At 37.5% G+C, this 27,746-nt stretch overlaps 1 protein-coding gene across 1 annotated transcript in view; it reads left to right on the top strand.

Moving 5' to 3' along the window:
* The window catches only part of PPM1B (protein phosphatase, Mg2+/Mn2+ dependent 1B), a 79,619-nt gene that overhangs the window by 36,740 nt on the left and 15,133 nt on the right, over window positions 1-27,746 (top strand). The window contains 3 exon segments of the mRNA XM_003125179.4: window positions 12,826-13,440; window positions 13,443-13,684; window positions 19,612-19,729. Of these exon segments, the coding sequence (XP_003125227.2) occupies window positions 12,840-13,440; window positions 13,443-13,684; window positions 19,612-19,729 (961 nt within the window). The 5' untranslated portion in view covers window positions 12,826-12,839.

Below are 27,746 nucleotides of genomic sequence, written 5' to 3'. Positions count from 1 at the left end.
CACTGAAGGAGAGAATTCTGGGGAGCCCAACTACTTCTTCAGTGCACTTTCAACCAGTCCTTTTGTTTATAGCTCCAGTTTCACCTCCACTTCCAGAGGAGTTTGAGCAAGTTTGCTTCTTTCTTTCCTCGCAGCTGGCTTAGTTTTTAACTTGGCGTTCCACTAAGAGTCTTTGTTCTTCTGCTTCTCAGCCTTCACAGTTTAGTGTTGTCTCTCCACTCCCATTAACTTTATTATCTTTTTTGGATATAAAATGTCCCTTATCAAGTTTAGTGGAATTTTAGAACAGAAGAGAAAGGTTTATGTTCAGTCCAACTTTACCTGGAAGTCCTTTACATGAATCATTAAATTATGTAGGTAAATTGATTTAATAATTAAATTATTTATGTAAATTAATTTATTAGGTAAATTAAAGTATTTAGGTAAAGCTAAATAACTCTTAGCCTTTATGATTGTTTCTTATCTGCTATCAGAGAGTTCCTTGAGGATCTGGTGAAAGTTTTGAACTCCCTCTGAGAAAAATATGTATATTTTATACATAAAGTATTTTGTTTACATTTTATATTTTTAGAATTTACATTCTGTCAGTCACAGGTGTTCTCTACTGAAATGTTATTCCCTTCTTTGGTCAGAACAGTGTCCAGGAACATGGAGAAGCATTGACTTCAGGTAGAATGTTAAACTAAACTTCCCCAAAAGACAGCCGTGCCGAAATAATGACGCCTTTCTTTAAGAAAAAAAGTGAAATCCAAGTTGGGCAAATAATAAAAATATAATAAAAAGTAAGTTTAATTCTGCGTGAAGGTTAAATTTCAGCAAGAAGACTGCTTTTGGTTTGAATAAAATGTTGAAATTAAAGCTTGGTTCCACATGACATGAGAACATTTAAAGTGTTGTGAATGTTAATATTTATATAAGGCTTATCATATAGCAGAAAGGTTTTTTTAGTTGCTATAGGTTTCTCGGGGTTTTTTTCAAGTCTGAATGGACATGTATACTTACACATAGTTTTCTAGACTTCTGTTGTGTGAAGGTTTTCCAGATCATTTCCATAAAATATGTCACTCGATCCTAATCATTTCCTCTAATAGATATTTTTGTAATTTGTATGAGAAAATTTTCATGGCCAAGCCTTACAGATGATCTTATGAAATGAAACTCTTAGTAGTTAAAATGACTTTATGAGTAAAACTCTTACTTAAAAAAAAAAAAAAAAACAAACCCATGTCCATGCAGGCAGTGGCCAGTCATCTCATTCCCAGCTCTTTTTCTTAGGCCACAATTTCTCTCCCCTTTGGGAGACTCTGTCCCTTTTTACTATTGCTCCTCAATATTGATCTAAGGGAGGCAAAGAGCATCAGATTGCCTTCAATGCCCTCTCGAGAACATGGGCATGAGACTTCTCTTAATTTGACATGAGAAGATTGAGATGGGAACTTTTAAACTTTAATAAAGGTAGAGGAACTCCAAAGGGAAATATATAGAGCACGATAGCCAAATACATAATCTGGTTGGTGCCTAGTCTCTGCACCACTTCATTGGTATAGTATAATTCCTGGATTGCCTTCATGTGGTGGACACCGTTTTAGCCTCTGTCACCCCAGATTCCATTCCTGGGTGCCGTCTTCCCTGAAGTCTTTGAGAGAATAAGGCTCTTCTCTAGCACAGGAGTGAAGAATTTAGGGTTGTTGTGGTGGTGTTTTTTCTTTTTTCATGAGGACTTTATCTTTTAAGTATAATATAAGAAACGTCTATTTTCTTCCTGCAATCTACTTCAGTTCCAGGGGGTGTATGGCCAGAGTAAAGGCCATCTAATACATTTATCGCATTTATTGGGGATGGAAGTGTTGCTTTGTTAAACCACTTGTCTTAAACTAATTTAAAAAATAATCTAACATTTATTTAGCACTTGGGCAGGAAGATAAAGGAACAAATTACTATTTGGGGAAGTAAATGTACACAGAAGGGCCATTAATTATACAGAGTAGCATGTGCTAAGTGCTAAGTAGAGGTAAGGAGCTAAGTGTTAATGAAGTTTATTAGAGCACCTGGGAAAAGGATTTCTGGAAAAGATAGGACCCAAATCTGACTTTTCGGGAAGGATGCAACTTTGCAAGGATGAAGAATAATTAAGGAGGGAGGACACAATTTTTTAAAATAATTCATGTCAATTATGGTAGGCAGAATAGTCTGGCTTTTTTTAAAGGCTGTGTTAGACTCAATTACTACAAATGTTCAGTACAGTAAGTGTTTTTTCCATCACTTTTATATGTCTAAGTTGCTTATTATTTGAAAAACTTAAGCTGTATTCTTTAATGACCTATTATTTCCTATTGTGCTGTCAGTTTTGTTTATAAATGTGATTGTAAACTGAGGGTAGCTTTGAAGTATGTCCTACTTGATTGATGAGAATAAATCAGCCACAGTCTGCCAGCAGAGGCAAAAGAACTAGAACTTTATTATTTTTATGGCTCTGCCTGTGGCATTTGGAAGTTCCCATGCTAGGGGTCAAATTGGAGCTACAGCTAGGGCCTGCGCCACAGCAACACTGTATCCGAGCCACATCTGCAACCTATGCCACAACTGGTGGCAAGACTGGATCCTTAACCCACTGAGCAAGGCCAGGGAACACACCTGCATCCTCACGGCACAATGTCAAGTTCTTAACCCATGAGCCATAACAGGAGCTCCTAGAACTTTAAAGGAATTTTTAGGAGTTTCTGCTGTGGCCCAACAGGATCAGCAGCATCTCAGCAGTACCAGGACACAGGTCTGATCCCTGGTCCAGGAACCCCATATGCTGTAGGGTGGCAAGGGGTGGCAGGGCATGGGGGGTGGTGCGGCAGGAGGAAATTTTAAAACACAATGCTTCAGATAATTTTTACTCTTTGAGTTTATTATCAAAGTAAGTTGTTAGACAAGTGCACTATATTTTTTTTAGGGATAGTACAGAGTTTTATCCATTGAATCTTGGGTGTTTTGCAAGTTGAGATTATCCTTTTTTCATCTTCAGCAACTATGAATCCAATTCCTTAGATGAAATTCTGTTCCCTAGATATGTTTAGGCAAAAGGGAGAATAAACCCTCTGTCACATGGATCATTTGACTTAAGGACCAGAGATAATTTCAAGTGAGCTAAAGGGAATTTTAGAAAGCAGGAACCTAATACTCAGTTTTGAAAGTGTTTTTATTGGGTTCTTTATCTGGAAGAAGTGTTAGCATCTTCTCTGTATGCACATTTGCATGTATTAGACATTATTTTGAACATTGTAGTAATTTTTCAATTTACTATATGTTTCAATTAAACAACCCTTACATTTTCTTTTAACTTCATTTGGGCTTTTTTTTTTTTTTTTTTTTTTTTTTTTTGCTATTTCTTGGGCCGCTCCCGCGTTATATGGAGGTTCCCAGGCTAGGGGTTGAATTGGAGCTGCAGCCACCGGCCTATGCCAGAGCCACAGCAACGCAGGATCCGAGCCGTGTCTGCAACCTACACCACAGCTCACGGCAACGCCGGATCGTTAACCCACTGAGCAAGGGCAGGGACCGAACCCGCAACCTCATGGTTCCTAGTCGGATTCGTTAACCACTGCACCACGATGGGAACTCCCATTTGGGCTTTTTTTTTAATGTGAAGACTGCCCTCTCTCAATCCTCAACCCCTTTCAGAGTTGATTTGTAAGCAAACTCAGAGGTATCAGAGAGGGTGTTTTTTTGTTACTATGTGGAGGCTTATTATGGAAAAGAATGTCAACTATAGAACTTTTTTACATATTTGTTCTTTTTTATTATTTTTAAAAATTTTAATTATGGTTGATTTAGTTGATTATAGTTGATTTACAATGTCTGCTGTACAGCAAAGTTTATACATTCTTTTTTTTTTTCTTTTCTTTGTCTTATTTTGTCTTTTTAGGGCCGCACCTGCGGCATGTGGAAGTTCCCAGGCTAGGGGTCTAATCAGAGCTGTAGCCACCAGCCTACATCACAGCCACAGCAATGCCAGATCCCAGCCGCGTCTGCGACCTACACCACAGCTCACGGCAACAATGGATCCTTAATCCACTGAGCAAGGCCAGGGATCGAACCTGAAACCTCAGGGTTCCTAGTTAAGTTCGTTTTCACTGTTCCATGACGGGAACTCCACGTTCTTTTTCTCATATCATCCTCCATCCTGTTCTATCACAAGTGACTAGATATAGTTCCCTGTGCTATACAGAAGGATCACATCACTTATCCACTCCAAATGCAATAGTTTGCATCTGCTAACCCCAAACTCCCAATCCATCACCCTCCTGCCTCTTCCTCTCCTGCTTGGCAACCACAAGCCTGTTCTTCATGTCCATGAGTTTGTTTCTTTTCTGTAGACAAGTTCATATATTAGATTCCAGATATAAGTGGTATCGTATGGTCTTTGTCTTTCTCTTTCTGACTTACTTCACTTAGTATGAGAGTCTCCATTTCCATCCCTGTTGCTGCAAAAGGCATTATTTTGTTCTTTTTTATGGCTGAGTAGTATTCCATTGTGTATATGTACCACATCTGCTTAATCCAATCGTCTGTCAATGGACATTTAGATGGTTTCTGTGTCTTGGCTATTGTGAATAGTGCTGCAGTGAATGTAGGGGTGCATATCTATTTTCCGATGAAATTTTTGTCCAGTTAGATGCCCAGGAGTGAGATTGCTGGATCATATGTTAGTTCTGGATTTAGTTTTCGGGGGTACCTCCATATTGTTTTCCATAGAGGTTTTACCAGTTTACATTTCCACCAACCTTGTAGGAGGGTTCCCTTTTCTCTACACCCTCTCCAGCATTTGTTATTTGTAGACTTACTAATGATGGCCATTCTGACCTGTGTGAGGTGGCACCTCATTGTAGTTTTGATTTGCATTTCTCTGAATGTTGATGTTGAGTGTTTTTTCATGTGCCTGTTGGCCATCTGTATCTTTCTTCGTCTATTCAGGTCTTATGCCCATTTTTCAATTGGGTTGTTCGTTTTTTGTTGCTGTTGAGTTGTTTGCGTTGTTCGTACATTTTAGAGATTAAGCCCTTGTCGGTTGCATTGTTTGAAACTATTTTCTCCCATTCCGTAGGTTGTCTTTTTGCCTTTTCTAGGGCTGCTCATGCAGCATTTGGAGGGTCCCAGGCTAGGGGTCTAATCAGAGCTGTAGACGCCAGCCTATGCCATGGCCACAGCAACACCAGATCCGAGCCATGTCTGCGACCTACACCATAGCTCACAGCAACACTGGATCCTTAACCCACTGAGAAAGGCCAGGGATCGAACCCGCAACCTCATGGTTCCTAGTCAGATTTGTTAACCACTGAGCCACGACAGGAACTCCCCCCCCTTTTTTTTTTTTTTTTAATTGTTTCTTTCGCTGTGCAAAAGCTTGTAATTTTGATTAGGTCCCATTGGTTTATTTTGGGGTTTTATTTCTATTGCTTTGGGAAACGGGCCTGAGAAAATATTTGTATGGTTGATGTCAGAGAATGTTTTGCCTAGGTTTTCTTCTAGGAGTTTTATGGTGTCTTGTCTTATGTTTAAGTCTTTTAAGCCATTTTGAGTTTATTTTTGCGCATGGTGTGAGGGTATGTTCTAGTTTCATTGATTTCCATGCAGGTGTCCAGTTTTCCCAGCACCACTTGCTGAAGAGACTTGTCTTTCCCATTTTATATTCTTGCCTCTTTTGTCAAAGATTAATTGACCATGGGTGTTTGGGTTTATTCCTGGCTTCTCTATTCTGTTCCATTGGTCTGTATGTCTCTTCTTGTACCAGTACCATACTGTCTTGATTACTGTAGCATTTATAATTGTCTGAAGTATGGGAGGGTTAGGCCTTCTGCTTGGTTTTTGTTCCTCAGGATTGCTTTGGCAGTTCTTGGTTTTTTATGGTTCCGTATAAATTTTTGAATTGTTTGTTCTAGGTCTGTGAAAAATGTCATGGGTAATTTGATAGTGATTGCATTGAATTTGTAGATTGCTTTGATTAGTTTGACCATTTTAACTTTACTAATTCTTCCAGTCCAGAAGCATGGACTATCTTTCCGTTTCTTTGAATCCTCTTTAATTTCCTTGATTAATGCTTTATAGTTCTCAGCATGTAAATCTTTCTCCTTCTTGGTCAGGTTTATTCCTAGGTATTTAATTTTGGGGGGTGTGATTTTAAAAGGTATTGTGTTTTTATAGTCCTTTTCTAATACTTCATTGTTAGTATACAGAAATGCAACCAATTTCTGAATGTTGATCTTGTACCTTGCTACTCTGCTGAATTCATTGATCAGTTTGAGTAGTTTTTGTATGGAGTCCTTAGGGTTTTATAGTATCATGTCATCTGCATACAGTGACAGTTTTACCTCTTCTCTTCTAACTTGGGTACCTTTTATTTCTTTTGTTTGTATGATTGCTGTGGCTAGGACTTCCAATACTATGTTGATTAAGAACGGTAAGAGTGGGCATCCAGATTTGAGTGGGAAGGCTTTTCAGCTTTTCTCCATTGAGTATTATATTTGCTGTGGGTTTGTCATTAATGGCTTTGATTATGTTAAGGTATGTTCCTTCTGTACTCACTTTGGTAAGAGTTTTTATCATGAATGGATTGGACTTTGTCAGATGCTTTTTCTGCATCTATTGAGATGATCATGTGGTTTTTGACTTTTCTTTTGTTAATGTAGTGTATGATGTTGATTGATTTGCATATGTTGAACCATCTTTGTGAACCTGGGATGAATCCCACTTGGTTGTGGTGTATGATCTTTTTTGTTAAGTTGGATTAAATTCAGTTGGATTCAGTTGGCTAAAATTTTATTGAGAATTTTTGTGTATATTCATCAATGATATTGGCCTATAATTTCTTTTTTGGTAGTATCTTTGTCTGGTTTTGGTATTAGGGTGATGGAGGCTTCATAGAATGTCTTTGGGAATATTCCTTCTCATTCAACCTTTTGGAAAGTCAGATTTGTTCTTCTAGGTGAAAAGCAGTTATTCTTGGTTGGGTTTGCTTCTTGCTCAGACAGAAAGGGGATGGCACGTTTTTGAGTTCTCCGTGATTCTAAGATAAGTAGACAAGGAACATCTCACTCAGTAGGAAATAATGTTATTCTTAGAATTTTAGTGCTTCTGCTTTACTCCTTGAAATGCTCTTGTGCACACACATGCACACACACAAATACCTTGTACCTTGCTACTCTGCTGAATTCATTGATCAGTTTGAGTAGTTTTTGTATGGAGTCCTTAGGGTTTTATAGTATCATGTCATCTGCATACAGTGACAGTTTTACCTCTTCTCTTTAACCATACCAAATTAATTGTGCTCTTACTCTTCTTTTGGTCTTTATATGTGCTGACTAAAAATTCCTTCTCCCATTTCCATGTTTTTGGTCTCAGTTTAAATTTCTTCCTTTGGAAAAATTTTAACTACGTAAGACCTTTTTCTTGACATCTCTTCTTGGCATTACTTATGCTTAATCCGTTATGTCCCCTGTATTCCAGTGTGCCTTCATAACCTAAGCACTGGTCTTTATCTGCCACCAGACTATACATTCCTTTAGGAAAGGGGCATCTTATTCCTAGTACCTAATACTATAGAGCCTGGCATGTAGTGGGCACTCAGAAAATGCTTGAATGAGTGACTATTGTACTGTTGTTAAAGTACTTTGAAAGTATTACTGTGTCAGATACAAGTATGTATAATTTATTGCTATATTTTATGCATTGATTACAAATGAACATTTTAATGTTATTTTTTAATTTTGGCAATTCTTTTTTAAAATTTTTCTTTCTTTCTCTTTTTTCTTTTTTTTTTCTTTTTAGGTCCACATTCGCAGCATATGAAGGTTCCCAAGCTAGGGGTCGAATTGGAGCTATAGCTGCCAGCCTACACCACAGCCACAGCAATACCAGATCTGAGCCGTGTCTGTGACCTGCACCACAGCTCATGGCAACACTGGATCCTTAACCCACTGAGCAAGGCCAGGGGTTGAACTCGAAACCTCATGGTTCCTAGTCGGATTCGTTTCCACTGAGCTACAACAGGAACTCTCCTTCTAAAAAATTTTTTGCTGAGCCTGTGACATGCAGAGGTTCCCAGGCCAGGGTTTGAAGCCACAGCAGTGACAACACCAAAACCTTAACTGCTAAGCCACCAGTGAACTCCTAAATGACAAGTTTTAGAATCAGCCCAGAATGAAATGCTATATAATATGTGAGCAAATATGGAAACTTTTAAGTGATTTTTAAAATGTGGTTGCTTAAAGTGATTTAAGCAAATTACTTAAATAAAAAAGCCAGTAATCCCCTGGTCTTTTGTGCATGAGAACTCCTTTTAAAATATTGTTTCTCAGATTACTTTGCAGTGCAATTACTATGTACCATTGACTAAGAAAGTAAATAATAACATCATGCTACTATGGGTTCAATAATGTATTTTTCTCAAGAAGGCGATGGAAGAAGACAGATGTGCAGAGAACGTTGTTTATTCAGTTTTTAGTTGATACTTGCTATGCACATATTCTCAGTCTTGTAAAACTCTTAGGCCCACAGAGTTGTGACTGTGCAGGAACATCCATCCATTTTAGTATTAATTTTCTAAAAATTAGAACCTCAGTGTATTGCCTTTCATTTTGAAAAAAGCACATTACATTCAGTGCAGTGATTCATACTGACTTCCCCCTGCTGTTAGTATGTCAGATGGGCTGGTGAGAGATCCTAACAAAGGGTAGAGTCTTTTGTATTCATCCTTGTATCACATTGAAGTTTACATGCGATTACATTGATTTCCATGTGATCTAGTTTTAACTAAAGTGTCTTCAAAAAATGAGCAAGTCGGACTTTCCTGGTGACTCAGTGGGTTAAGCAGCCAGTGTTGTCACTGCTGTGGCTGTGGTTGCCATTGTAGCGCAGGTTTGATCCCTGGCCCAGGAACCTCCACATACCCCCCCCAAAAAAATGAGCAAGTGACTGTAAAAGATTTCTATCAAAAATTAGATTGATGATAATTATAAGAAAACACATATAAGCATACAGCATAAAAAAACGTTAGAACTTCTAACATAATAACCCCAGTACGGGCTTTTATTAGGGTGTAAAAACTGTGATATAATCAAATCTGAAATACCAACCTCTCAAAAAAATTTAAGCTTATGAAGTATAATTTTAAGTATGGATATTTATTATTGTTGAAACCATACTTCACCCAAGTGTACAGTGTAGCTTGACATGTATCTAAATGATACATGGAATCATAGCAAGTTAGAGGGCATTTTAAAAATATGCATTCTGAGGATTAAAAACTAACCTTTATGAGTTATGAGTTTTTTCGCCAGAGGTGTTTGATGAAGCCATACAACATTCAATATAGTACTTTGTAATTAAATTTAGTAAAATTTTATAAATATTTGCAAGGCCCTTTGAAGTTTCTAGTGGAATAATAAAAGACAGAATGCATACCATTGGGGGAACACTAGTTTTTGCTGCCTTGGTCAGAATGACTGAAATAGTACAGAGAACATATGGCCAAAAATTAAAGTCCATTCCTTTGTCATCAAATGCCTTTGGAACACATAGTAAACATTGCAGAGTTTTGGAAACCAGTATCAGAACAACCACATGTCCTGGGAGATACTTTAAGATTATAATATAGGTGTAACATACTTCCTATTAATATTTGCTAAGTTTTGTGTCAGTAATAAAGTCTGTTTTGAGGGGGAATGAAGGGCAAAAGCAAAGAGATGCTAGACAAGTGTATGTTCTCAATAGTAAATGCATTTGTAGTAAAGATAACCTTTTATGGAAGAAAAATCACAGTCACTTAAGGTGAAAATAGTTCACTGCATCATTCACAGGAAACTTAATGCAGCAAAGAAATTGAACTAGGAGTTCAAAGATGGTAGGGTATCATCAATGTAGTTAATTTCGTAAAAATAAGACCTTTAACTTTTAAAATCTAGTGAGTTCTTTACAGTGGTGATACCAAAATATGCAGATGCTCAAAATACCTTATAGAAAATGCACAACCTTCCCGAATACTTGATCATTTTTTTAGCCACCCCACAGCATATGGAGTTCTGGGCCAGGGATCAGATCTGAGCCACAGTTTCAGCCTACACCGCAGCTGCAGCAACACCAGATGCTTTAACCCACTGTGCTGGCCAGGGATTGAACTTGCATCCTGGTGTTGCAGAGTCACCACTGATCCTGTTGAGCCATAGTGAGAACTCCCTTCCTGAAGACTTTAAATCATCTCTAGACTACTTATAATACCTAATACAATGTAAATATGATGTGAAGTTGCTGGCATGTGGCAAATTCAAGCTTTGCTTTTTGGACCTTTCTGGAATTTTTTTCCCCCGGAGTATTTTCGACTTGTGGTTGGTTGAATCATAGAATGCAGAACCAGCTGATACTGAGGGCTTACTGTAAATGAGAAGAGAAATAATCAAGAAGGTACAGTCCTCCACATAGAGTTTTGGTGATTATCTCATAGCAGTGTTCTTTGCTTTCGAAGAGTGAGAGAACTTAAAAATAGGAATTGCTAATTCCTTTGCAGATTTCTTTTTTAGGGCCGCACCTGCAAGTATGGAGGTTCCCAGGCTAGGGGTTGAACTGGAGCTACAGCTGCTGGCCTACACCACAGCCACAGCAACACAGGATCCGAGCTGTGTCAGTGACATACAGCAGAGCTTGCAGCTATGCCGGATCCTTAACCCACTAAGTGGAGTCAGGGATGGAACCCTGTTGTCATGGATACTAGTTGGGTTCTTAACCCACTGAGCCTCAGTGGGAACTGCCACAAAGCTGTATAATTTTCAGTGGTTGGCTGCCCAGCCTCAGGGGTTCTTTATTTCCTGATGGTTTTCCATTCTGGCCTTCCAGGCTCCCTTTCATTCTTAGGGTCTCCTATAGCTTTCCATTGAAGACCCCTCCTTCCTTTTATCCTTTCTTTATTCCTAAATTAAAAACAAATTTGAAAGTAGACATTTCTAAACTCTTTTTTAAAATTTTCTCAATGGAGGAGCGCTTGTGAATTTTGAACCTATTTGTTGAAATATGAGACAGCAGCACCTTAATTGAAAAAAACATTAAGATAATGGAAGTGACAGTAGATTTTTTTTTTTTATTGTTGGTAGTTGGGATTGAAAAGTGGTAGATAAATAGTTTATTTGCCTTTAGGTATCTTAGTAATGTGTAAGATTTTTCAGATGAAATAGGCATTAAAACAAATCATTATATCAAAGTATTAAACCAATGTGCTAAAAAAAATATATTCTGGAGTTCCTGTTGTGGCTCAGTGGCAGCAAACCTGACTAGTATCTATGAGGGTGCGGGTTTGAGCCTCACCTTGCTCAGTGGGTTAAGGATCTGGTGTTGCAATGAGCTGCAGTGTAGGTCGAACATGCGGCTTAGATCTGGCATCGCTGTGGCTATGGTGTAGGCTGGCAGCTACAGCTCCAATTCAACCTCTAGCCTGGGAACTTCCGTATGTTATGGGTGTGGCCCTAAAAAGACCCCCCCAAAAAAGCACATTCTATTACAATGTTCTCAATACAAAAAAAAATTTTGCATTTTACTTGAAAGTAATTTTGATTAATATGTAAAGTCTTAGCCTTTCAAAAATTCTTTATATATTTTGTATATAACTTATTAGTACAATATTACATATAACTCATGAAAATTATAAAATTGCTGTCATTTATAAATATATATTGTTGTTCATTGGGTTTTTACAGTAGAAATACAAAGTTTGTTATAAAGTTGGGTAACAGAGCTGAAGAGGATATCTCACAAAGATACCTGAATCCAAATGAAAATTAATTGATCTAGATAGCGTTTTCGTTAAAATGTATATGAAAATGTAGTATCTCTTTAGTCACCAGCATGCTTTTTTAATGATTCCTTCCAAGATCTACTGAAAAAAAAAAAAAAAAGTCTTCGGGTATGGGGATAGGGCCATGGAATCTGCATTTTGAGAAAATAATAACAGCAAACATGGTATTTACTATGTCTCAAGCACTGTTCTAAGTACTATATATTATATTAACTTACTCTTAGGAGTTCTCATTTGCGGTGCAGTGTAAACGAATCCGACTATCATCCTTGAGGATTCGGAATCGATCCCTGGCTTCGCTCAGTGGGTCAGGGACCTGGCATTGCTGTGAACTGTGGTGTAGGTCGAAAGCGCAGCTGGGATCCCGTGTGGCTGTGGTGTAGGCTGGCAGCTGCAGCTCTGATTTGACCCCTAGCCTGGGAACGTGCATGTGTCGCAAATGTGGCCCTAAAAAGCAAAAAAAAAAAAAAACCCCAAACAAACAAACAACTTCACTGCAGCCCTGTCAAGTAGTAGGTACTACTGTTGTTATGCCCATTTGTCAGGGGAAGAATTCGAAGTACAGGTGACTAAGGAACTTACTCAAGGTCACACCGCTAGCAAGTGTCAGGGCCAGGATTGTGTGTGAAGACATTCCAGGGTACTCATTCCCACTACCCCAGTTCAAGTCACGGCTTAACTAGGTTTTGTTTCTCGGTTTTCCTTTCTCCTAGAACTGGAGTTTTCACCTTGCTGTACATACAGACCAACAGAGAGGCTTTTTAAAGAAGATGCTGATATCTGGGTCCCACCCCCCAGAGCTTCTAACATGCTAGGATTGAGAGACCACTGTTCTAGATGTACAGGGAAATTTTCTTGGTTTCTTTTTTGTTGTTGTTCCAATAAATTTGGATCATCCTGAAAAATATACTTGAGATTAGGGTTGCTAGAAAATAGTTGGACTGTTATAGCTACCTGCTCTATCAAGTTTAACGTGTAACACAATGTTTTTTTCCTTTCAGATTCATTACTAAACATGGGTGCATTTTTGGATAAACCCAAAACTGAGAAACATAATGCTCATGGTGCTGGGAATGGTTTACGTTATGGCCTGAGCAGCATGCAAGGCTGGAGAGTGGAAATGGAAGATGCACATACAGCTGTTGTAGGTATTCCTCACGGCTTGGAAGACTGGTCATTTTTTGCAGTTTATGATGGTCATGCTGGATCCCGAGTAGCAAATTATTGCTCCACACACTTACTAGAACACATCACTAATAACGAAGACTTCAGGGCAGCTGGAAAATCAGGATCTGCTCTTGAGCCTTCCGTGGAAAACGTCAAGAATGGCATCAGAACTGGCTTTTTGAAAATCGATGAATACATGCGTAACTTTTCAGACCTCAGAAATGGCATGGACAGGAGCGGTTCGACTGCAGTGGGAGTTATGATTTCCCCTAAGCATATCTACTTCATCAACTGTGGCGACTCACGAGCTGTTCTCTATAGGAATGGACAAGTCTGCTTTTCTACCCAGGATCACAAACCTTGCAACCCAAGGGAGAAGGAGCGAATCCAAAATGCAGGAGGCAGTGTAATGATACAGCGTGTTAATGGTTCATTAGCGGTGTCTCGTGCTCTGGGGACTATGATTACAAGTGTGTTGATGGCAAGGGCCCAACAGAACAACTTGTTTCTCCAGAGCCTGAGGTTTATGAAATTTTAAGAGCAGAAGAAGATGAATTTATCATCTTGGCTTGTGATGGGATCTGGGATGTTATGAGTAATGAGGAGCTCTGTGAATTTGTTAAATCTAGGCTTGAGGTATCTGATGACCTGGAAAATGTGTGCAATTGGGTAGTGGACACTTGTTTACATAAGGTATGTAAGTCTTTTTGCTATAATTAAAATACCCTCTTAATTTCGAAAAGGCATGGTAAGTAAAATTAAGCAAACTTAAAGTTTTAAAGATTTTAATGTTTTCATTAAGGGAGACCATATATTTTAAAATTATTAAAATTATTTTCTTCACCAGAAATAACACTTTTTTTAAAAAATTTTTGATTTTTGGCCATCCTCTTTTGTCTCAACCTTCTAATTTGAAAATTAAGTTTAATAAATTTGTGGCATTTGTTGTCATTTAATTACTTTATGGCTTATTGTGGCAGAGCTATCTATACAGAATTGTGACTTTTAATTCAAATTCTCAACATTGGTAATAGCTATCTTATTTTTGATTATGAAGCAGTTTGATGAAATATAGAGAATATGATTCTATATTAGAAATACAAAGATCAAGAGCCACATAAGGTATTAAGTATACCAGAAACTGTTTTGTAGTTTAGTTCTGATCCTACTAGAAGCTAAGACAAAAAAAAGTAAAAGTTATGTATTTCTTATTGTGTAATAAAAGAAGCTTTTTCCTAGCAATAAAATCTGAAAAGAATTTACATGTGACTATATACATAATGTATGGCATGGTAGGTAATATCTTTTTTTCATATAGATAGTTTTATCATCACTGGTTAAAAACAAGTCATCAAATTCAATCTTGTTAAGAATTCCTAAGGAACACTAAAGTTTAATTTTTATTTGTAATATTTTATGAATCTTAACTTGATGCAATAATGGAGGGGGATCCAAACTAATAGATAAAAATTTCCTTGATATCTTTAAAATATTCAGTAGTTTTAAGTGGATTTTTGACAGTGTCTCTTTAGCAGTCAATTAAAATTATCTGGCCAGTGTCTAAAATGTGTAAGTATTCTGTGACTAATTGAAAAGATAACAAGGTAAAACTAACCTTTGGTTATGTGATACAAAGGTTTTGACTGACTTATCTGTCTAGATTAGAGCCATTCTGTTTCCTCACCATGTAAGTTGCTGTGGAAGATACAGGCATAGCCAAAAAGTTTTTCAAAGAATCTCTGAGTCTGTGGAAATGCCCAGGCTTTATTGAAGTATCCACTTACTTTCTATAGAATGGGAAAAGCCAGCTTCAAAAAGAGAAAATTTAAGGGCAGTTGGGAGCTTTTTTTCTGAAAGGATTTTAATGATAGTGCCTCTAGAACTTCTGGGTTTTGTTTGTTTTAAAGCACATTGTACCTTTTTTTCTTCTCCGGATGAATTAAGTACAGAAATGTTGATGGTTGTCAGTGATTGAATAGTAAGTGGTTCTCAAAATGTCTTTCTCCTTGGATTCTAAATGGAGAATTTCTGACCTGGAGCTTTTTGAGGCAAAAAGCAAGCATGTTTTTTGCATAACTAGGACGTGAAAACACCATTTCCCCTGAATACCAAGAAAAGAAATTAAGTTTTTGTTATTGGGGGGGAAAAACCCAGATACTCCAGCATATATGTAAAAATCCAGGTAATACAGAAGATAAGAAGAAACACTCAAAAATTTTACCACCCACCTAAATGGGTTATTTTCATTGTTGTGGTTTACCTTTCCAGTCCTTTTTTCTGCCTCTGAATGGGTATGTTTTTATAAAAATGACATCATTATACTTGTTATTCTATAATCTGCTTTATCATTTAACAATATATTGTAGAGAGAGCTCATGTCTATGTGTATTGATTGACATCATTTTTCGTAGTTGCATAGCAAAATGACATGTAGTTTTGAAAGAATAGCCAGAAATCTGTTACTTCTGTAATTTGGAGTAAGGAAAAGTTTATGTATAAAATAGGTAGGTAACAAGGACCTACTGTATAGCGCAGGGAAGTCTATTCACTACCACTGTGTTTGCTATATATCCTTCCAAGTAGTTCTCTGTGTTTATTCATACAAATAATGTAAAAGTATAACAAGATTTTCTTTCCCTTTTCTGTTTTTTGCTTCTTATAGAAACATCATGCTATTCATGTTACTTTGGCACTTGCTTTTTTTTTTTTAAATCATAAAAGTCAATATTCAATTATATTAAATTGAAGTATAGTTAGATTTCCCTTGATTCAGTTTATATATCACCTATTAGAAGCTTATTTACTTTAAACACGAGATAATACCTCATAGTTGGATTACATTGAGGGGAAATTAATAATGTTTTCCAAAGGCAGTATTAATCCAAATTATTGATTAAAACGTGGAAAATGTACTGGAATACCCCTCAAAATAATTGTACAGCTCAAAGTCAGGTGTTTTTCCATTATGGTTTTCAGAAAATATAATCATAGACAATGTAAAAATAGACATAGATAATATTAGAGTGGGGTATGGCTGGATGTTTTGAAGTAGGGAAGAGAAGGATGGAAAAGTACAGTAAATGTGGTGTAGAAATTCTTTGTTCATGGTCCCTGGGTATCTCAGTAATTTTTTTTTTTCTGCAGTGCTCCTTAGCCATATTAATGTGTAACAGTTATGAGTAATAAGTTGTTAGATCCAAACTTCAGTATACATGTCTTAACAAATAATACACATATATTGTGTATTTATTTCATTCTTCTTTTACATACAGGTACATACTAATGAGATGTTACATCCTAATGAGATGTTGAGTATTGCCATGTTTGCTCCCCAGTTAAAATATCTCCACAAGCACACTCTGGCACTCTGGGGCTTCTTGGCACACTCTTTAGAACCATGGATTTAGTATTAGAACACAGACTTTGGAACCACATCATTGGGCTTTAAGTTATGCTATGCCCCTTGGTATGAATTTGGGCAAAGCCCTGGTTTCTTCATCTTATAAAATAGGCATAGTAATATCTTCTTCCTGGAGTTATTGAGAATAAAGCTTTTAACAAGTGCCTGAATGGTATCTGGTTTACAGTCCACAATAAATTTTAGTCCTTTTGATGATGGAAGAGGTAGATTTGTATGGAGGAAATATAGGTTCAAACAGTAAGGTAATGGTGGAAGAATTCTCAATTCTTTTTTTTTTTTTTTTTTTTGCCATTTTCTTGGGCTGCTCCCGCAGCATGTGGAAGTTCCCAGGCTAGGGGTCAAATCGGAGCTGTAGCCGCCGGCCTACGCCAGAGCCACAGCAACGCGGGATCCGAGCCGTGTCTGCAACCTACACCACAGCTCATGGCAACACCGGATCCTTAACCCACTGAGCAAGGCCAGGAATCGAACCCGCAACCTCATGGTTCCTAGTCAGATTCGCTAACCACTGAGCCACGATGGGAATTCCTGAATTGAGTATTCTTGAAAGTAAGGATAGGATTCATTTTTCACAGTTAGGTGAGAATTTGGTCTTTGCCTTAAGCTTGGCTGTTTTTTGAACTATATGTAAAGGAGATAACTACAATGAGTGTCAGGTTTAAAAAATGAAGAATACTTATGATTCATGTATCAGATTCTCATTTACTTTGGGTAGTGATGGACATTCTATTTCATATTCTGTAAAACTTGGTCCAGGACACTTCTTTGTAACCTTGCAGCATTCAACGTTAAAACTAACCGCATCAAATTATTTTTGATTAATCTTGGATACCCTTACTTATGGCAGGGGCATTGGCTACTTTGACTTATAACTGCCTATTAAAGCTCTGATTTCTTAGAGTACCATTGCTGTGGTATTGTCAACATTAAAAAAGAAAAAAAGGTTTCAAAATAATTTTAAACATCTGGCCAATCACTGTAATTCAAGCTGATTTTTTTGCCCCCCCCCCTTTTTTTTTAGGGCCACACCCACAGCACATGGAAGTTGGGGTCGAATCAGAGCTACAGCTGCCGGCCTAAGCCACAGACATAGCAATGCAGGGTCTGAGCCTCGTCTGCAACCCACACCACAGCTCATGGCAACACTGGATCCCTAAGCCACTGAGGCGAGGTCAGGGATTGAACCTGCATCTTCATGGTTACTAGTCAGGTTCATTACTGCTGTGCCACAGTGGGAACTCCAAGCTGATTTTTTTAAATCACATTTCATTTCTAGACTTACCAAAAAATTTATACTGATTATGCAGGGGTAATATCTCTCTAGAAAACTGAAGAGGCATAAAGGGAAGCATTTTTTTCAATTCCTATATAAAAACTATTGAAATACACTCATACCTTGTGTTTAAGGGGAAAATCATCTTTATGTAGAAGTAGAAACACTATCTTTGAAGTCACACATGCTGAAGTGTCAATGTAAATTATTTCCTTTAAATACCTTTGGGTACTTAAACTTCTTGAAACTATCTTTTAGTTAATTTTCCAAACATTGGGGTGTATGATTTATAACATTCTGTGTTTTATAAAAATCTAAGGCATTTGTTTAACCATTCCATATTTGTGGCCAAAGATTCTATTTGTTATCAAACTACAGAATGGTTAGTGGAAACTAGATTTCTAAAAGTATAAAATGTTAATTTTGTTTATTCATAAAATTGCTCTAAAAAACTATTGGTATTCAAGTGGTGCTTGATTATTCTTGAATATCTGTGGTATAAAGTTTTTGCCTAACCTGAATTTATAGAGTAAATCCTGATTGAACCATAGGGTATATATGTGGAAGGTATGTGCGTGTGTTCATTGATACACACACACACACGCATATGAATATATAGATTATTAAGTCATTATGAAAGTTTTGGTGGGTATCATTAAGGAGTAGAATTCACTTGGGCCAATTTGTAAATTCTGATTTTTTTGAGAATCTCATTATATACTCATAATGATTCTTTCTACTAAAGCATAAGAATCTCTGGAGAGAGTTTCTCCTTTTGTAACCTTCTTAAGACCCAACTTTTACTGCCTTCAGACTTTGCTCCATTGAGTGTTAGGATGTGGTGGCAGAAGTTCTTCAAGGACTGCCTATCTTTGGCTGTGTCCTGTGGGTCCCAAAAAGGTGGCAAGCCTTCACGAAACAGCGCCTGCCTAGATTCTGGCCAGAATGGCTAAAAAGAGTAGTACAGGTGTGGCCTTGGCTGTTTTCACTTGGGTTGGCAAATACCACTTCCATTGACTTAAGTTTTTAGAGTGGTGAATGGGAGGTGGGGATAAAAGGAGTTAAGAGAAATCACTATTGCATGAACAGTTCCATTCTGTTCCTAGAGACTCAGTTAAAGTAATACACCCGTAGTAAAAGTAATGAGACAGTGTTTTAAATTTATTGCTTAGAGTCTCACAGTAATAGAGTAGTATGTATTCTTTGTTTCCTTAGTAATATAGGTCTTTTGTGATGGTGTGTTTAGAAAGGCAGCAATAAAATTTGTCCATAAATTAGCAGTTTTAGCTGCTTGTACAAATCCTGACACTATTTGTCATTCTATATAAACAGTCTGATGTCATTTCTTTAAAAGTTATTAATCTGACAGTAGTGTATCTCAGTCGACCAGTTTCATTCCATTGTTTGATGCTGTACCTTCAGAACAGTTTTCAGTTTAACTTCTCTGTTGTTCAGTTTAATGTCTTTGTATCGTAATGATCAGTAGTTTTCAGCAGTGTCAGTTCATTAGAATTTCAGTGGCATTGCTCTGATGAAGTTTGATTAGCTAGGAAAAAATGGCGTATTTCTTTGGGAGGGTGCATTTTGGGCTTAAGTCACTTTGTGAATATGCGATCCTGAGTGGGAAACAGTTTAGAAATTTTAATATGCATAAATATATCTTCATTTCTCAGGTTGTAGAACGGTGGTGAATAAGAAGAGGTACACAGAATCAAAAGTCATATAAAGTAATAACAGATCTACCCATCCTTGTTTCTTTAGGGTGTGCTTCAGATAGTTCTTTGGAATGAAAATGCATGTGTTGAAGGTGTACATTCTGGATGATTAAATAAATAATTGCTTAATGTAATTAACTGTTTTGAAATAAATAATGGAAAGTTAGTAGACTACAGAAATACAATTTCTTTTTCTTTTTCTAATATACAGGGAAGTCGAGATAACATGAGTATTGTACTAGTTTGCTTTTCAAATGCCCCCAAGGTCTCAGATGAAGCAATGAGAAAAGACTCAGAATTGGATAAGTACTTGGAATCACGGGTGGAAGGTAAGAAAGACGCTTTCTAATTTATTTTAAGAAGGAAAATAAAAATGTTATTCCTTGTTTATCAAATAGTTCTTTAACATTTTCCTAACGTTTTTGAGCTAAAGATCCATTATTATTCAGGAATGAGGGAGAGGAGAAGCTAGTCTCTTTAGTTTCGACATAATTGCTAATTCGTTTAGGTTTAAATCTATCGTCCTAGTCATGTACATATGTTCCATCTATTTTTCTTTTGATTAGTCAGTATTTTCTATTGCATTTCATTCCTGCATTTGCTTATTATACATTCTTTTAAAAATTCTTTTAATGGGTACCCTAGTAGAGTATATATGTTAGAGACTGTGACAGGATCCCCAACCTAATACTTCATTTTAATTTTATATGTCTTATTTTTTAGGTAATAAAATTACTTTTTATGAATTTTCGTTATGTTGGTCTTTTTATTTATTTTGCCTTGATGTCATTCTTACAAAGTTCTTTCCTCAGTTCAGGGTTACATATTGACCTATGTTTTCCTAATGCTTTTATTGCTTGATTATTATCATTTTTAATAGTTAATTTGGATGATATAATTATTTAATTAATGGATGGTGTATTCAGCTTGTTGAATTTGGCCCATTATGAGTCATGTTTTAGTTGTATGGTAGCTATAGTAATTGGTAAGAATTTTGAAATATGAAGATTTGTAATTTCCAAAGGAAAACTACATTCTTTTGTGGATTCGCAGAGGGGGCCAGATTTAGTTTTGCTAGTTTTAAATCTTATCTATTATACACCCTAAACAAAGTGCATAAAGGTTTTGTTTTTGTTGGTCTGCAATTTCTTCAGCTCTGAATTGTCAGTGCGTTCTGTTTTCAGGATATTAGAAAAATAAGAAACATGTGAGAACACTTTGAAGACTTTATCAGAGGCACTCATTCCTGTTGATAATATCATAATTAAGAGGCGCTGTTTATAGGAGTTTTTACTAACATTTTCTGATAAGCTCTAGTGTATCTGGGTAGAGGACTGCTGGCTCAAATTTATCAGAGGGCAATAAGAATTTTCCTATTGTTTCTTCATTCACAAAAAAGAAACTAGATAATTTTCATTTGGGGAAGAACTCTACAATCTAGTCAATCTGTTATGTGATTTCAACCAACTTGCCAAACCTCTTAAGGTTCCAGTTTCTTTATTGTGAACTAAAACCACCAGCCATACAGTTGTTTAAATAAATAAATGAAGAGTTCTCTTGTGGTGCAGTGGGTTAAGGATCCAGCATTGTGACTGCAGCATCTTGGGCCACTGCTATGGCATAGGTTCGATCCCAGCCCTGGGAACTTCTATATGCTGCAGCCAAAAAAAAAAAAAAAGAAAAAAAAATAAAGAAATGGAGATAAATTTGTTAGATACCTGGTATGGTGCCTGGCATGTGAATTCACAGAAACTGTAACTTTCATTAACACTTCTGTAACAGCTAAATTTTAATTTCTTAAATGTGTGATCAGTTCAGCTCAATATGGGTTGTTCACATTTAATATTAACTTTCTTCTGTATAGCTTTTTTTTCCCCACTAGGTTTCAGTTTATTTTAAAAACATTTTATTATAGTTGATTTACTAGGCTCTGTCAGTTTATGCTGTACAACAAAGTGGCCCAACCATACATATATACATATATACATATACACATATATATATATATATATATTCTTTTTCTCACGTTATCCTCCATCATGTTCCATCACAAGTGGCTAGGTGTATTTCCCCATGCTATACAGCAGTATAACACTGCTTATCCACTCAGATTCAATAGTTTGCATCTACTAACGCCAAACTCCTGGTCCATCCCACTCGCTCCCCCTGCCCCTTAACAATCACAAGTCAGTTCTCCAAGTCCATGAGTTTGTTTCTTGTCTGTAAACAGGTTCATTTGGGCTGTTTATTAGATTCCAGATATAAGTGATATCATGTGGTATTTGTCTTTCTCTTTCTGACTTTTTCACTTAGTAGAGTCTCTAGTTCCATCCATATTGCTGCAAGTGGCATTATTCTGTTCTTTTTATGGCTGAGTAGTATTCCATTGTGTATATACACCACATCTTCTTAATCCATTCATTTGTCAGTGGAGATTAGGTCATTTCCATGTCTTGGCTATTGTGTATAGTGCTATTATGAACATACAGGTGCGTGTATCGTTTTCAATTAAATTTTTGTCTGGATATATGCCCAGGAGTGGGATTGCTGGGTCATATGGTAGTTCTGTTTAGTTTTCTGAGGTACCTCCGTACTGTTTTCCATAGTGGTTATACCAATTTACATTCCTGCCAACAATGAAGGAGGGTGCCTTTTTCTCCACACCCTCTCCAACATTTGTTATTTGTTGACTTATTAATGATGGCCATTCTGACTGGTGTGAGGTGGTACCTCATAGGAGTTTTGATTTGCATTTCTCTAATGATTAGTGATGTCGAGCATTTTTTCATGTGCCTGTTGCCCATTTGTATGTATTCTTTGGAGAAAAGTCTATTCAGGTCTTCTGCCCATTTTTCAGTCCCGGCCCTGGGACCTTCTACCTGCCGTGGCAAATTGGGTTTTTGGGTTTTTTATTTTTGAGTTGTATAAATTGTATATTTTAGAGATTAAGCCCTTGTCAATTGCATTGTTTGAAACTATTTTCTCCCATTCTGTAGGTTCTCTCTTTGTTTTTGGTTTTTTTTTCATGGTTTCCTTTGCTGTGCAAAAGCTGGTAAGTTTGATTAGGTCCCATTGGTTTGTTTTTGATTTTTATTTCTATTGCTTTGGGAGACTTAAGAAAACATTTGTACGGTTGATGTCAGAGAATGTTTTGCCTATGTTTTCTTCTAGAAGTTTTATGATGTCTTATATTTAAGTCTTTAAGCCATTTTGAGTTTATTTTTGCGCATGGTGTGAAGGTGTGTTCTAGTTTCATTCAGTTTCCATTCAGCTGTCCAGCTTTCCCAGAACCACTTGCTGTTTTTTTGTTCTTGCTGTTTTTTGTCCTTTGAGGGCTGCACCTGTGGCATATGGAAGTTCCCAGGCTAGGGCTCGAATCCGAACTACAGCTGCTGGCTTATGCTACAGCCACAGCAACACTGGATCGAGCCACATCTGTGACCTACACCACAGCTCACAGCAACACTGGATCTTTAACCCACTGAGCGAGGCTTGGGATTGAACGTGCATCCTCATGGATACTACTTGGGTTCGTTAAATGCTGAGCCATGATAGAAACTCCCCCAGAACCACTTTCTGAAGAGACTGTCTTTTCCCCATTTTATACTCTTTTTTTTAAATTACTCAATGAATTTATTACATTTATAGTTATACAATGATCATCAAAATCCAATTTTATAGGATTTCCATCCCACACCCCCAGTGCATCCCCCCCATCCCCCAACCTATCTCCTTTGGAAACCTTAAGTCTTTCAGAGCCTGTGAGTCAGTATCTGTTCTGCAAAGAAGTTCATTCTGTCCTTTTTTCAGATTCCACATGTCAGTCATAGCATTTGATGTTGGTGTCTCATTGCCTGACTGACTTCACTTAGCACGATAATTTCTATGTCCATCCATGTTGCTAAAAATTCTGGTATTTCATTCCTTTTAATGGCTGAGTAATATTCCATTGTGTGTATGTATCACATCTTCTTGGTCCACTCTTCTGTTGATGGACATTTAGGTTGTTTCCATGTCTTGGCTGTTGAAAATAGTGCTGCAGTGAACATCGGAGTACATGTGTCTTTTCGCGTCATCATTTTCCCTGGATAGATGCCCAGGAGTGGGATTGCTGGATCAAATGGTAGTTCTATTTTTAGTTTTCTGAGGCATCTCCTTACTGTTTTCCACAGTGGTTGCACCAAGTAACAATCCCACCAATAGTGTACTAGGGTTCCTTTTTCCCCACACCCTCTCCAGTACTTATTGTTTATAGACATTTTGATGATGGCCATTCTGGCTGGTGTAAGGTGGTACCTCATAGTGGTTTTGATTTGCATTTCTCAAATAATGAGTTATGTTGCATGTCTTTTTATGTGTTTGCTGGCCATCTGTATGTCTTCTTTGGAGAACTGTCTGTTTAGATCTTCTGCCCATTTTTTGATGGGGTTGTTTGTTTTTATGGTATTGAGCTGTAGGAGGTGTTTATAAATTTTGGAGATGAATCTCTTGTCAGTTGATTCATTTGCAAAGATTTTCTCGCATTCTGTGGGTTGTCTTTTTGTGTTGTTTAGGGTTTCCTTTGCTGTGCAGAAACTTTTAAGTTTGATTAGGTCCCATTTGTTTATTTTTGTTTTTACTGTCATCACTCTAGGAGGTGGATCTGAGAAGATGCTGCTGTTGTTTATGTCAGAGAGTGTTTGGCCTATGTTTTCCTCTAAGAGTTTTATAGTGTCTGGTCTTATATCTAGGTCTTTAATGCATTTGGGGTTTATTTTTGTGTATGATGTTGGGGAGTGTTCTAATTTCATTCTTTTCCATGTGGCCATCCAGTTTTCCCAGCACCAATTATTGAACAAGCTGTCTTTTCTCCAGTGTATATTCTTGTCTCCTTTGTCACAGATTAGTTGACTCTAGGTGTGTGGGTTTAATTCTGGGATTTCTGTCCTGTTCCACTGATCTATATTTCTGTCTTTGTACCAGTACCATGCAGTTTTGATGACTGTTGCTTTGTAGTATAGTCTGAAGTCCGGGAGCCTGATTTGTCCAGCTCCATTTTTCTTTTTCAGGATGTCTTTGGCTATTCTGGGTCTTTTGTGCTTCCAAACAAACTTTAAAATATTTTGCTCAAGTTCTGTGAAAAATGTCTTTGGTAATTTGATAGGGATTGCATTGAATCTGTAGATTGCCTTGGGTAGTATAGTCATTTTGATAATAGTGACTCTTCCAGTCCAAGAGCATGGTATGTCTTTCCATCTGTTTGTGTCATCTTTGATTTCTTTCAAAGATCTTTGTTTTCTTTCATCAGCATCTTATAGTTTTCAGAGTACAGGTCTTTTGTCTCTTTAGGTAGGTTTATTCCTAAGTATTTTAGTCTTTTGGATGTGATGGTAAACGGGATTGCTTCCCTAATTCCTCTTTCTGATCTTTCATTGTTAGTATATAGAAATGCCATTGATTTCTGTGTATGAATTTTGTATCCTGTGACTTTGTCAAATTCATGGATGAGCTCTAACAGTTTTCTGGTAGAGTCTTTAGGATTCTCTAGGTATAGTATCATGTCATCAGCAAATAGCAATAGTTTGACTTCTTCCTTTCCAATTTGGATTCCTTTTCTTTCTTTTACTTCTCTGATTGTTGTGGCTAGGACTTCCAAAACTATGTTGAAGAGTAGTGGTGAGAGTGGACATCCTTGTCTTGTTCCTGATCTCAGTGGGAATTCTTTCAGCTTTTCACCGTTGAGAATGAGGTTAGCTCTGAGTTTGTCATATGTGGCCTTTATTATGTTGAGGTAGGTTTCCTCTATGCCCACTTTCTGAAGGGTTTTTTTTTTTTTATCAGAAATGAATGTTGGATTTTGTCCAAGGCTTTTTCTGTGTCTCTTGAGAGGATCATATGGTTTTTATTCTTCAGTGTGTTGATGTGGTATATCACACTGATTGATTTGCAGGTACGGAAGAATCCTTGCATCCCTGGAATAAATCCCACTTGGTCATGATGTGGAATTCTTTTAATGTGTTGTTGGATTTGGTCTGCTAGTAGTTTGTTGAGGATTTTTGCAACTATGTTCATCAGTGAAATTGGCCTGTAATTTTCTTTTTTTGTGGTATCTTTGTCTGGTTTTGGTATCAGGGTGATGGTGGCCTCATAGAATGAGTTTGGGAGTATCCCTTCCTCTGCAGTTTTCTGGGATAGTTTCAGAAGGATAGGGTTAGCTCTTCTCTAAATGTTTGATGGAATTCGCCTGTGCAGCCATCTGGTTCTAGACTTTTGTTTGATGGAAATTTTTTAATCACAGTTTCAATTTCAGTGCTTGTGATGGGTCCATGCATCTTTTCTATTTCATCTTGGTTTAGGCTTGGAAGAGTGTACTTTTCTAAGAATTTGTCTGTTTCTTCTAGGTTTTCCATTTAATTGGTGTATAGTTGCATATAGTAGTCTCTTATGACCCTTTGTATTTCTGTGATGTCTGTTGTTACTTCTCCTTTTTCATTCCTAATTTTATTGATTTGAGTCCATGTTAGGGAAGTTTTCGGCTATTATCTCTTCAAATATTTTTTCCGTGCCTTTCTCTCTCTCTTCTTCTTCTGGCCCTGCTGTGATGCAGATGTTGGTGCATTTAACATTGTCCTAGAGTTCTCTGAGATGCTCTTCATTTGTTTTCAATCTTTTTTCTCTTTTCTGTTCCACATCCATGATTTCGACCAATCTGTCCTCCACCTCGCTTATTCGTTCTTCTGCCTCCTGTATTCTTCTGTTAGCTGCTTCTAGTGAATTTTTTATTTCAGTTATGGTATTTTGCATCTCTTCTTGTTTCAGTTTTATATCTTGTATCTCTTTCCTCAGTGTTTCCTGTAAGTTATCCATCTTTGCCTCCAGTTTATTTCCAATGTGTTGCATCATCTTTAGCATCAATAGTCTAAAGTCTTTTTCCTTGAGGCTGAGAATCTCCTGATCACTTAGCTGTTTTTCTGGGGTTTTTCTTTCTCCCTCATCTGAGTTATAGTTCTCTGTCTTTTCATTTTTATAGGTTTTTTTGGTGTGGTGTCCTTTTTAGAGATAATAGAGTTGTAGCCTCTCTTACTTCTGGTGTCTGCCCCCCTTGTGGCTGAAGTTGGTATAGGAACTTGCTGTAGGCTTTCTGATGGGAGGGACTGATGCCTGCCCACTGGTAGGTGGAATTGATTCCTAGCTCTCTGGTGGGTGGGGCTTTGTCTCTGGTTGAGATTAGAGGAGGCTGTGTGCCTGGGGGGTCTTTAGGCAGCCTGTTTACTGATGGGCAGGACTGTGATCCTGCCTGGATTGTTGTTTGGCCTGGGGCTTCTCAGCGCTGATGGGTGGGGCCAGATTTTCCCCAAATGGCTATCTCCAGAGAAAGGCATGCTGATGACTATTCCCAAGAGCTTTGCTTCCAATGTCCTTCCCCACAAGCCATGTTCACCTGTTTTCCTAGGAGGTCCTCCAAGAACTGCAGTCAGGTCTGACACAGATTCCTATGGAGACTTTGCTTTGCCCTGGAACCCAGTGCACGTGAAAGTCCGTGTGTGCCTTTTAAGAATGGAGTCTCCGTTTCCCCCAGTCCCATGGAGCTCCTGCACACAAGCCCCACTGGCCTTCAATGCCAGATGCTCTAGGGGCTCTTTCTCCCAGTGCCAGATCCCCACACGTGAGAGTTTGATGTGGGGCTCAGAACTCTCACTCCTATGGGTGAGTCTCTGTGAACCAGTTACTTTCCAGTCTGTGGGGCTTCCCACCCAGGAGGTATGGGGTTGCTTACATCGTGTAATTGCCCCTCCTACCTCTTGATGTGGCCTCCTCTTTTTCTTCTGGAGTGAGATATCTTTTTGAAAGTTTCTGGTCTATTTGGTTGAAGATTGCTCAGCATTTGGTTGTAAATTTTGTTATTTTTAGGAGAGAAATTGAGCTCCAGTCCTTCTATTCCACCATCTTCCCCATTTTATATTCTTGCCTCCTTAGTGAAGATTAATTGGCCGTAGGTGTCTGGATTTATTTCTGGGTTCTCTATTCTGTACCATTGTTCTGTATGTCTGTTTTTGTACCAGTACCATACTGTCTTGATTACTGTAGCTTTGTAATGTCTGAATTGGGAGAGTTATACCTCCTGCTTGGTTTTTGCGGGTCAGGATTGCTGTGGCAATTCTGGGTCTTTTATGGATCTATATAAATTTTTGGATTGTTTGTTCTAGTTCTGTGGAAAATGTCATGGGTAATTTGATAGGGATTTCATTGAATCTGTAGATTGCTTTGGGTAGTATGGCCCTTTTAACAATATCAGTTCTTCCAGCTTAAGAGCATGGAATATCTTTCTATTTCTTTTTTCTTTTTTTTTTTTTTTTTTTTTTTTTT

This window comes from Sus scrofa, chromosome 3, assembly GCF_000003025.6.
Source record: "Sus scrofa isolate TJ Tabasco breed Duroc chromosome 3, Sscrofa11.1, whole genome shotgun sequence".
Lineage (NCBI taxonomy): Eukaryota > Metazoa > Chordata > Mammalia > Artiodactyla > Suidae > Sus > Sus scrofa.
The sequence above is the reverse complement of the archived record's forward strand: the minus strand, read 5'-3'. Positions and strand labels throughout refer to the sequence as shown.